This window comes from Dermacentor silvarum, chromosome 1, assembly GCF_013339745.2.
Source record: "Dermacentor silvarum isolate Dsil-2018 chromosome 1, BIME_Dsil_1.4, whole genome shotgun sequence".
Classification (NCBI taxonomy): domain Eukaryota; kingdom Metazoa; phylum Arthropoda; class Arachnida; order Ixodida; family Ixodidae; genus Dermacentor; species Dermacentor silvarum.
Window position 1 is genome coordinate 174,086,524 of NC_051154.1, and position 12,730 is coordinate 174,099,253.

Below are 12,730 nucleotides of genomic sequence, written 5' to 3' on the forward strand. Positions count from 1 at the left end.
GACGTGTATCTCTCGCGTGTCTGCATTGCCAAAACAGAAACATGTGACAGGAACACTGTTGGATGTATACACGAAGTGTCTGATGCCGCGTCCTACAAGGCACCTAAATAAGATTTCAATATTGTGTGTCATTGCTTTCATTTATGTACAGTATATTGCACATTAGTCACTTGCAAAGCTGGACTTTTGAACATACCTCACATACGATAGCAATGCTAACTAGATATGTTAACAGAGAAAGACGAAAATGTTTAGTAAAAAAAAAAAAAGAGGGCTAGCCCTGTGGTGCTTCCGGTGAGGTGCCTAGATTAGGTTGACTGTTTCGCTCAGCAGGTATAGCAGCAAGATGTAATATATGGCTTTCCAGTGGACAAGCAAGGAAGGAAGGAAGGATTGAAAATGTTTATAGAACATGCCTGTTAAAAGGATATCTCTCCATAAAGCATCTCTGGTTAGTAAAGAAACAGTAAACATTTTCACAACATTCAATAAAATGACACCATGGCCCACAGCATTCATGACCACCCACAAAGCTGCTTTTAGCTGTTTGCCAAAAAATTTCAAAGTTTTGTTTTTGTTCCAATTCAAACCATTTTAGGCCTTTGGTCAATCAGTTCATAATTAGAGACGTACAAATATTCACAATTTCGAACATGAATTGGATAGACCTTGCTACTTGATTCATATTTGATTCGAGAATTCACTATTCGAAATTGTAGAATATTTGTTTCTGTTTGAATATAAGAAATAAGAACACTTGGAATTTTCATGGAGAAAGACTGATGCAAATAACGGCTGCTCCAAATGATTCTGCTGCTTGAGAGCTGTGCTTCCTGTGCAGAGAAACCAGTTCTTGAGAAAGCTCATTTGCAGGCCCCTTATTTTCACTATTTCCATTCGTTCAACAAGGATGCCTCACCTTTACACAGCTTTTTCTCACTTACAAGCTCCTCAGTTGACCGGATGTATAGTTGTGAATGGTAAGCATGAATCATATAATGTAAACAAGCCTCCTTATCAAACGGACTGGACATTATGTTTATATTTTACTTCATTTAGAGATTTTTAAAAATATTCTGCATTTGAAGGTCGTTTTTCATGAATATTTGTATTTGATTCAATTAGGAAACTTCAACATTCAAACACCCCTTGTGGTGTCGCGGACCTCTAGGTGAAGGGTTTTGGCTTTAAAGGATGGTACGGTGTGTCCCTAGTGTTCATGCAACCATTCAAAGCGATGTCCCTGAACTCGGTATATACAGAGCACCTTATAACGCAGCGTGCAAGACAGCGACAGCAACAGGAGCAGCAGCAGCAGCAGCCGCAGTAGAAAAGTCGAAGGAAGAGGCAAAGAAAACTTCGTATTAAGACACCCCATTCTACTACACTTGCCATCTTCTGACTTGTTTCAGGTTTCATATTATGACTCATTTGATATCAGTGAAAAGCCAGAAGAATCCTTCTGTTTTGCTTCTGCTGTCTCCAGTGCCGATGAATGAGCATTCCTGGTTCACTCTAGGCACCGTGTAGCTGTCATACGGCCCATACAGCACAGTTAACAGCATCACCAGTAGTGGGAATGTCACCCACGGCACATGAAGCAGACAACATTGTGGAGAGGAGGCTGGGCGCACGCTGTGAGCACTGTCTTTGTCCATGGTTTTAAAAAGTTCACATTTCTTAAAGGGACACTAAAGGCAAGTAGTAAGTGAAGAAGGACTTTTAAAATACCGTTCCAACAGCCTCGCAGCATTTGTTTCGTGCCAAGAAAAGACTTGGTTTATGAGAAAATTGCATCCGAAAGGTCCGCATACCTTTAGCGTAATTCAAATCACCTGCCTCCCGAGCGGGGAGTGGTGACGTTGCATCACTGCCCTTTACTGCGGTTGGTGAGTAAAATGGCGCCCGACAGACGGCGCTGTGGTTTCCTGCGCAAAACTCAAATGCATGGCCATGGAGAAACCAAGCCATGACAGAGCGTTAAATATGCCGCTGCAGCTGCTCATGGTCAGGTGACACACGTGGACCTTTTGACCGCCCGCGTCGTTGCCAAGGGTAACGTAAATGAGTTCTTTTTTTTAAATCAAATAGAACTAGACAAGTAGCATTTCTTTCACCTTATAATTCAATGCAATGATCTTTTATTACGAGTGGTTGAGTACTAGTGACAGAATTATAATGTGGAGTGCCTTCGTCATCGGGCTAGTACTTGAATGTCCTAGGGGAGTCTCTAATGGTGTCCTGCATTTACCTCAATTACTCGATTACTAAAGCTCTGTTCATGATAATATTGTGAGCACAATATTCATCCTTCATCTTCTTCACTTCTATATAATCATCATCACTGTTCATGTCATATTCGTTTAGCGCGTGGCTCAGCTGAATAAAGGCATCGAGACAACAGCTGTGTTGCTGCCTTTCTAAGTGGTGGAGGCTGCTTTCGATCCCCTCGACCTCTATGACGTCGAGTTCCACTGGAGCTTCGTTCAGGTCGCTGTTTGCTCCACCTGTCTACTGCCATGACCCAAGTACTGCAACCCAGAGCCTCCGGCATCACCCCCTCTGCCCGCCAACCAGCCGCCTCCGCATGGACCGTTACCGCCCGGCAGCGTGACCCCACTGTATTTTGTGGTCTCCCGCGCGATGATGTCGAGGACTGGCTGGAGAACTATGACCGAGTGAGTGGGTACAACCACAGGGACGACCCTCAAAAACTTCGCCACGTCACCTTATATCTGTCCGATGTCGCGAAGACGTGGTTCTTTAACGTGGTTCTTTAAGCCTTGCCCGATTGGACCACCTTCCAACAACAAATACGGAAGATTTTTGGAACACCAACCATCTGTTCTGAAGTTTCAAAGAGAAAGCGCGCATGCAACAACCAGGGGAGACATACACTTCGTACATTGAAGATGTCCTTTCCTTTTGCCACCGCGTCAACACGGCAATGAGCGAGCCCAATTGCGTTCGACACATTTTAAAAGGGATTGGACACATTTATTGCACTGGCGGTCAAAAACCCCACTACCGGTGGACAATGTCATTGCAACCTGCCAGCATCTGTATACACTACAAGCCATCCGGTTACAGCCAGACGTCTGTGACACACGACCCTCTTCGGATGTCGATTTGCGCACGTTGATTCGGGCTGTCTCCCGCGAAGCGCTTCAAGCACAAGGCCTGTCGTGCTCTGCTGTTCCTCAAGCTCACTTTTTGTCAACTGGTCTACGAGACATTATCAAAGATGAGCTGTCTTCCTTGGTTTACGGTGTGAGCCCCGACCTTCCGACACCGCCAAACCCGCCAGCCACGTACGCACAAGTAGTTCATGCTCGATGCCTTTATTCGGCTCAGCCGAATAAAGGCATCGAGGCAACAGCTGTATTGTTGCCTTTCAATATTGATGCTTTAGACATTCTCAAGCACTAACCTATCACTTTAGCTTGACTCAATATTTGCCTTTAGCGTCCCTTTAACAACTTATTACATGATTATAAGATCAAGGTGTGCAAAAGAGACGGTGAATATAGTGTCTGTGGGAAATTCAGAGTGCAATTTAGAGTATGAGGTGAATGAAATATGTTATACATCTTAAAGTTGCAGCTCCCTCTCTGCACATGCACATTTATTGTGTCATGGGAACTGTAGGAAGCTATTAAAATGAAGGAAAAGGGGCAAGACTGCTGAGTTTCAGCGATTTCCACCATGGCCTTGTCAACTCAAATGATGCAAACCTGAATATAACTGCTGCACACTGGCAAAGGCGCATTCCTGCATTTTCATAGTCGTGTTTTCATCTCACCATTTTAACACACTCACTGCGGCAGCACTTTTTCTGTCTTCCTTGGTTTACGCTGTGAGCCCTGACCCTCTGACGCCGCCAAACCTGCCAGCCACGTACGCACAAGTTGCTGCCATGCAACCCTCCGTCGCTCAGTGTGCCCTTCCGGTTCCTCAAAACAATGTAGCCGCCTTTACACGCCGTGCACCTGTACCTGCATTTTACGCCCCCTGGCGCTCGTCCCGCCCTATCTGTTATTATTGTGGCATTCAGGGCCACATCTCGTGGTTTTGTCGAAGGCGCCAGCAGGACGAACGCCGTGGCTACAATGCTTACGAGAGAGATCTGGTGTCCTCTCCGAGTCTATACCATCGCCACCCTTCAACACGTTCCTTCTCCCCACCCACTCCACCCAACGCGCCTCGAAACTACCACTTGCGTTCAGAAGACTCACTACAATGCATTTCACCACGTCGTTCTGTTCAGCCCTGGAGATGAAGTGTTATAGTGGACAACAACTCGAGCTCCTGGCCTGTGTGAAAACTTTCAGTCACGTTTTATATGGCCCTACACTGTTGTCAAGCAAACTTCGCCAGTGAACTACCGCGTCACTCCCGCTGTCACGCCTTCCGATGGCCGCTACCGTGGCACAGAAATCGTCCACGTTTCGCGCCTAAAACCATTCCTATGGCGTACCGCACCGCTATAAACAGCGATCACGTTGGCCGCTTCCACGTGAGGGGGAAATTAGTGTGAGCACAATATTCACCCTTATATAATCATCATCTCTGTGCACGTCGTGGCTCAGCTGAATAAAGGCATCGAGACAATAGCTGTACTGTTGCTTTTCAATATGGACGCTTTAGACATTCTCTAGCACTAACCTATCACTTTATCTTGACTTAATATTTGCCTTTAGTGTCCCTTTAACAACTTATTACATGATTATGAGATCAAGGTGTGCAAAAGAGACAGTGGATATAGTGTCTGTGGGAAATTCAGAGTGCAATTTTTAGAGTGTGAGGTGAATGAAATATGTTATACATCTTAAAGTTGCAGCTCCCTCTCTGCACATGCACATTTATGGTGTCATGGGAACTGTAGGCAGCTATTAAAATGAAGGAAAAGGGGCAAGACTGCTGAGTTTCAGCGATTTCCACCATGGCCTTGTCAACTCAAATGATGCAAACCTGAATATAACTGCTGCACACTGACAAAGGCAAATTCCTGCATTTTCGTAGTCGTGTTTTCATCTCACCATTTTAACACACTCACTGCGGCAGCACTTTTTGACGTGTCGATTTCTGTGCATCATGACTCACCAGTGGATCACATGTGGTATTCTTCAGCTTCACTTTGACCCACCACAGATTCACTGGTGATTAGTGGTGTGCGAATATTCAAAAAGTTCGAATATTTTCGAATATTATATTCGTAATATTCATATTATATTTGAAAAATAGATATTCAAAGATATTCGAATATTCGGTTTGATATGAATATTTGAATCAAATCGAATATATTGTTGGCTGTGCGGGAGCGAACACGGTTCTTAGCATTTTTTTTACAGCGAAGCTGTTCAGGGCTCACCTTTCGATCGTCGCGTCCGGCAATAGAAAAAACTCTCATTGGCCGTCTGCTGTATGTGCAAGTGAAAGCGCGCGAGGGACGCGCGCTTTTACGGGGAGTGAACGCACGGCGGAGAGTAAATGCGACTTCCCAGTGGAAGGGGACTGATGGGCGAGTAGGGCATCGAGGCACTCTTGACTGTGCGTGTGCGTGCCCGCTCTCCCACTGCGGTGCATGCGCGCAGCCCTGCCGGCTCTGCCTCCGACTCTCTCTGGGCTCTCGCCTGCCTCTCCCCTAACAGTGTCGGCAACGGCGTTTAGCCGTTCGTCACGTAGCCAGCGTTTTGACAGGGGTTGTGTGCGGTCACACAAACAATGCGCACAACTGTTGTCGATGGCGGCGGCATTTTGCCCGCATTCGCCCCGAACGCGCGCAGCGTTGGTGACGTGTTTATGAAGAAGTACACCCTATGATGGTGCACCGTAGCGACCATAAGGCCATGGTCCCTGTGGTCACTAAATAAATGAAAACCACCGGATCATATATAGCTCTCATTATTTAATAGTTAAAATAACCAATTACACCATCATATCTTAATAGTCATAAATGGAAATACATAATTCCCACCATAGTACAGCTTCGTTGGTCTTCCATCTCCACCCCAGTGGAAGGGCTGACAGTTTTCTATTTAATCTAAGAATATTGGGGCGATTTCGTGTTGAATTTTGTTATGATTTCGTGCTGCTAGCGAAATTTTGCCTGTACAGCACACTTAGCCACTAAACGTCTAAACTTTGCGGGAAAGCAAGCCTCTCAGTGGCAAGGGGCACGGGTTTGCGGACAGCCAGGGTACACCTTACTTTTTTCTTTTCTTTTCTTTCTTTTTTTTTCGCAGCGCCACCACCAATCCTGAGCTAATTACTTGGCAGCAAGTGCGATGAGTGACGACTGGTACAGGGTCAAATGCCTCCTACTTTACGGGCATTTGATGCAGTATAGTAAGGCCCAGGCTGGCGAGGACAGCTAATGGGAATTACTAAATTTGTCAAGTTCACGTGAGACAAGTACACAATGTTTTAGTATAATGGCTTACTAGTCTAGTTTTTAACATATACAGTGCAGTAGCAATGTTCCAACATAACAAATGAACCCAACTTGCTAATATATGCATGTGCATATCATTATTCGATATTCGATTCAATATTCGAAGCTAAGTATTTGTATTCGATTCGAATTAAATAATTTTGATATTCGCGCACCCCTACTGGTGAGTCAACTCATTTGCAACCTTCTCAAGCTCCAGAGGAATGGTGCCACAACATGTCCTATCACAAGCAACAAAATTTTTCCCCTCTATTGATTTTTCACAAACATGTCACTGCACATTGCAGCAAAGACGTGCACAGCCACACAGGGAGAATCGCTGCCATGACCCACCTGCGACCCATCTAGCAGTGAATGTGGTGACATGAAAACATCCACGGCGCTTTACCTTACAAGCATCTTTGGCAGCTGAATGGTGATAAGTTGCCCCATTTATTGTGGGAGCCAGCTTGGACATGGACACGGGCATGATGGTGACGGCTGTGGAATCCCCTAAGATAGCAACTGCCCAGCCGGGTGTCGAGCATGTTCTCCTAATGACCCAGGTAAACTTCAACCTTGCTGTCATTACAGTTACAGTAACTTCACCATCATTACAGTTGTACTACAGGGGCCTCACCTAGCACAAACTAGGAGTTGGTGCAGTAAAAAAGAATGCGAGTAAGGTTAGTTTCTTACCTCACGGAAGCAAGAACTTTGTTAATTGGTCAGGAGAGTAACAAGTTTGTAAGATAGAGGGTGAGAACAGAAGGAACACAGGAAGGAATCAGCTATGGATAAAAAGAAAAATGTGAGGCAATGCTATGAACCCCATGTACAGTTAGAAGAGTTATATTTCAATGTGTATTAATGTCCATGTGTTTAAGACTGTCCATGCCAGGATAACTGTGGCTTAGGAATGCATGCGATTGTCTCCCGTGGTCGGGCTTGGGAGTGTAGCAACGGACAAGATCTTGGTGGCAGTGGGATCATGAATGGAGGCGCAGTGACTTTGGTGCTCCAGAGTGCACAAGGAAGATGATGGTCATGCTGTGTGCAGCTGCTGTAAACTTGACGTATGCTATCTGGCAATGCATGCCTCTTTATGACGCCCAAAGGAAAGCGGGCTGCCGTATGTTGTCGATGGTAAGCTTGTGATGATTGGACTGGGCTTGTTCAATGGATATAGCCATGGCACCGGTATCAGAATGTTAGTGGGGCTTGGGAAGAATGATGCAGTGTTGCTCTTGGGTGTGCACTTCCGAGGCGCATGGTGGCAATTTGAAGTAATAATTGTGCAGTTAAACCTCGATGTAACGAAGTTGGTCAAATCGACACTTTAATTCATTATAATGAAATTTCGTAATATTGAAATTCAACCTTTTATGCAAATAAGCACAGTCACAAACGAATTTTTTTCACACGGAAGGAGCTGTAAAAGTTTCTAAGGTATCAGGCAAACGAAAAAAACAAATTTCAACTAAAAAAATTTCATTTTGTTGAATTTGAGAGTTGGTGACCAAAGATACAGTTTTTTTGCCGTGACGACGATATCTTCACATTGGGGGCATGAAGCGAAGCCTGTGAAGCATTTGCGTCCACTCCGCCACTGCGGCTGACAGTGTCATCCGCAGTGGGACGACACTATGTATGCACTCTGCCACACGGACACCTGTGTGCAGCCGCAGACCACCTAGAGGAGCAGACTTATGCTCACCTGCCTCCTCCATCTAGTGTACACTCGCCCCCTCCATTCCCTGCTCGTGCGGGAAGACCGTGTGCATCAAGCCTACAGCCTACTCTGCTCCCCCTCACACACTTGCCCTCACAGCCACAGCATACGGCGCGTGGGGTGCAATAGGATTTTATCACACATGAACTTTATACAGAACATGACGGTGAGAGTCTCGCTACTACTCTGCTCTGTTTTGGCAGCAAGTCTCTGCCACGCAGAGACCAATTTGAGGGGTGTGTCTGCAAGCAGCCACATGTTTTTCAACTATTGAATCATCTGTGTCCCTGCCAGTTTCCACTTATTGCCTCGGTATTTCTTTGCAGCAGCAGTGAAATTTTGTTATATTGAAATCATATATAAACACACTTTGTTATATTGAGGTTCAAAATACATGGTGTTCTATGGACAAGATGTTATACAAAGGTAAATACTTTGTTATATTGAAAATTCTGTTATATTGAAGTTTGTTATATCAAGGTTTAACTGTATTTGCATTCAATGACCTTCACAGCTTGTCATATGGAGTCTGACTTTCATAGTAGGCAACATAAATGCATGGTTAGAAATCGAACATGCGATTGTGCTTCACCAATACCTGTGCCGGCCTACTGAAAGCAATGTTGCTACATGTTTGAAAATCAATACCACAAATATTTATGCGAAAGACAAAATAAAATATTCATGCAAGAAACAAAAAGTGTCTGCAAAGGGCTCTGGAAGGCTGCATTTCTTGCGATGAACACCATAACCCTTGCATCCGTATGCTTGTAATGCCTACATCGATCACACAGGCTCAATCCTTCTTCATATCAGCAGTGACAGCCTCAGCTATTCCATCGTAGAAGTGGAGCTGTCAGCACTCAGCATTCTGAAGCAGTCTACTTCCCAAGAACTGAGTCCAATGCCACTTAGCTTCAGTGATCATAGGAGAATAGGTGTATTCAGCAAGGCATGGGTGACGGCCACAAAAGACAAACAGAACATGTCACAATGGGCGAGCATGATTCTTGGCGTAGAGGGTTACGCTTGTTTGTGAGATAACTATTTGGTTGACATTACATTCAGTGTCTCCTTTCCATACCTAGGTCTTGTATATATTGAATCAGTTGTGTTTGTGGCAACCTTTCTAATGTTTAAAGTGGAAAAAGTCACTTAACCGCAAGCCTTTTAAAACTACGGCAAAACCGCTGATCATGCCTTGTGCCCTGCGTTTCTTCTCTGGACTTGGGCTTGCCTCACATGCCATAGATGACCTGGTGGTGCTTTTCACAAAAGCACTGGTGGCACCATGCGATGGCCACACGGTACCTTGTAGGTAAGGTCCTTCGTTTTCAGACTTTATATTTGTTTAAATTCGGGGAGTAAAAATTGAATGTTATTTTTTAAAGAGGAAAAATGTGGAGAAATTGGGGTTTTGCTGTCTGGTAGCCTGAAATTCAGAATTTAATTGTAATTTTACCAAGTAATTAACACAGGCAATGGTCTTTTTTTTGAATGCAAACATATTTAAACACAAGAAATCACTCACAGGAGCATGTAATGGCAAAGAGAGCTACTTGTAAGTCATGTGACGAACTCAAGCATACAAATCGTCGTTGGCAGGCATTATCTATACTTTTAAAAGAAACAACATGAACAAAACAACTAATACAGACATTTTTGGCGATCCCTTCATTACTTTATTCTGTGCACTTTAAGTAAAAAATTATAGTAGTGAACACGGGCATACTTCTAAAGAGGTGACATGGTTTTCCTAGCCTAAGCCCTTGTTGATGTACATTATCATATGTATTTTGAGCATTTCTGCATCCATCCTACACCTGTGGGCCCTTTCTTCCTTTTCTGATGTCCTGTTTTACTGCATTACGTCATACACTCTTGCAACAAAATTAATGGAATGCCAACTAGCCCAGAAATCTGCTACCCTTCTTTGAACATAACATAGTTGAGTAAACGACCTCTCAACATCACAGTTACGATTTGCAATGCAAAGTAACATCAGCGTTGCATTTGCTTCCTAATGCCTTAACGCCGTTTACATGTACATTACCTGCGGGAAGTGCAATGCGATGTGCCATTGGCACGTTCATGCAAACGCGGCTAATAACAGGGCAGCAAGCTTCCATTCACTCAAAACTGGTAGGTGCTGAATATATTATATATCCTGAGGATTGCTTGAGAGTTAAGCGAAAAGGAAGCATATATCATATTCATACATGATTAATATTATTATTGTTGCACAAAAAATACATTGGCCACTTGCCTGCACAAGGTGGGCAGTGTTCACTGGTTTTATAACACTTGCATTTATTCTTACCCTTTATGAAAGAGCAAACTTCGGGGAGAAATTGGGTTTGACCCAATTTTGAAAAAAAGCTTGTTCGGGGTGCAAACATAGGGAATTATCGGGTTTTACCCAAAAATGAAGCACACTACTTATAGGTGTTTAACCTCTTTCAAGACGGTACAGTGTGCATACTTATCTTCTTCCACGAAAGTAAAGTAACATTCTGACAGGGTGAGTGGCATCATGGCTTTGAAACCAGCTTTTGGGCAGCTAAAGTTTAATAACAATCAATGACACCCCATACCTCTTCATATTCCTTTGATAACATAATGCCAGATATGCATGCTAAACAATACTTAGCTGTAAGTACAACTTGATGGTTGCTCAAGCAGCATGTCAGATGGCAGCATGACAATGGGAAAAAATGAAGTGCCATTTGTTTTCATTGGAAAAAGCAGTCCTAAAAATCATTAAGTATGTTATTACCAGCGAAGTCAACATCTCCAACAAGCTTTGTCTTGCCTGAGGCTTCGTCCCACACCCTTGTGATGCCTACATCAATCACACAGGCTCCATCCTTGATCATATCAGCAGTGATAAGCCCCGGCACACCAGTGGCTGTGATCACAATGTCAGCCATCTTGGCCAATGCTTTCAGGTCGGATGGACGGGAACGGCTATGGCAGCTGGACACCGTTGCATTGCCTGGATGAAATGAATAAGAATCAGTCTCCCAAAAAACATTCAGCACTATCATTTTTCATCCCTGAAGAAAGAAGGCACATGAAGGTAACGACAGTGTAATAGTATTCAGAACAATCAGGAAGCTGGAAAAGGGACTGAAATGTGTATGCATCACATTTGCTCATCTTCTCTTCTGTGACTGAAAAATGCTATTAGATTTTCACTTCTCTTGGTTTCACCTTCCTGTTGTGCATGCGTCCCTGTCAGAGGATTTAAATTTAATATCAGAACACAGAGATTATTGCAAAGTGAGAGCCTCATATATGGACTGCATTGAGAACATGGTGTCTACAGTTGTAGCATAGGACCTAACCTTTAGATGAGCCAAGCTGGTGGCAGCAACACCCGCCAGCAATTGAAAAATTGCTGTATAGTACAGTCACAACTACAGGTCCAGCTTGCTCTGGCCAACTTGAGCTATGTGCGGTCTTCTCCACAACCCATAATGTAGTAGTGGGGAAATGGCAGGCGAGCGCTGGCATGGCACATAAGCAGAAGCTAAACCGAAACTGGTAGACCATGACACAACACACAAGATTTGTGACCTTGCCCTTGAAGGCCTGCGTGAGGTGAGGAGGAGGGAGGGGGGCACCTGGGGGGTCAAGGTGATCATCTTAAGTGACAGCAGGAACATCCTTAAGTGACATGTGGGAATGCCAAGGGTTGGCACAGTACTGGAGACAAAGATTCAAAGCAGGTTCCCCAGTGACCATGACGTGGGGAAGTGTGAATGGACTGGGTACCAGAACTTGTCGGCAGTGCCAGTAACAAGGCCATAGGCATGCTGACGAGTGAGGATTAGGCAACAGAGTGCTCTGTCTCAAAAATTCCTGTCCTGCTCACATCGAATAGCATATACCTGGCTGCACACTGAAGTGTGGTCAAACAGCACAAAAGTGCTCTTGCAACGCAAGCCTTAACCAAAGGCCACTTGCTACCACCAAACCTACTACACAGTGTCCAAGTCTTAAATGATAAGGCACACGCTGGCTACACCCTGGCTACACCCTGAGAGAGGATGTGTTCGCCAAAGACGTGACTACAAGAGGAGCCCATACCATTATGCTTTGGACAGTTATGACAGTGAGGAACCAGACAACACAAGAATGGAAGTCGACGGTGAAGCCAAGGACTTACAGGAGTCCCTTACAACTGTGGTCACTGCTCAACATGCCACACAGGAGTTAACTGTGACTGACAGTTAACACATACGGGAGTGTTCAGATACTACAACTACGTGAAGCACAAATACCTCATGCCACACATTAAGACCTCCAAGGCATAGAAAATGCCCAACAATGATGACTGAGCCCATGCCATATTGCTGTTCCCCTGAGATTTTTCACACAAAGTGAGGATTGACGGTCACCAATAATCTTTTCCCCTTTCCTTTTTCCATCTTATTTACATCGCTCCTCTATATAGGTTTCTGAGCCACTTTTTCTTGTATAAAAATTTCTCATTAAAACTGTGTCATGGAATCTGAACCACTGTCTACAGACTATGAAAGCCAGTATTTTTCTCTGATGAT

General features: G+C 44.4%; 1 protein-coding gene across 7 annotated transcripts in view; it reads right to left on the reverse strand.

The window, feature by feature from the left end:
- LOC119435714 (bifunctional methylenetetrahydrofolate dehydrogenase/cyclohydrolase, mitochondrial-like) overlaps positions 1 to 12,730 on the reverse strand; it is a 71,158-nt gene that overhangs the window by 42,485 nt on the left and 15,943 nt on the right. For 2 of the 7 annotated variants that reach the window (XM_049657615.1, XM_049657583.1), the window contains one exon: positions 10,942 to 11,160. The exons of 4 other annotated variants lie outside the window; for them this stretch is intronic. In XM_049657615.1, coding sequence (XP_049513572.1) covers positions 10,942 to 11,160 — 219 coding nt within the window. The remainder of the gene's footprint in view (positions 1 to 10,941; positions 11,161 to 12,730) is intronic. One more of the 7 variants, XM_049657608.1, reaches the window with a different exon arrangement.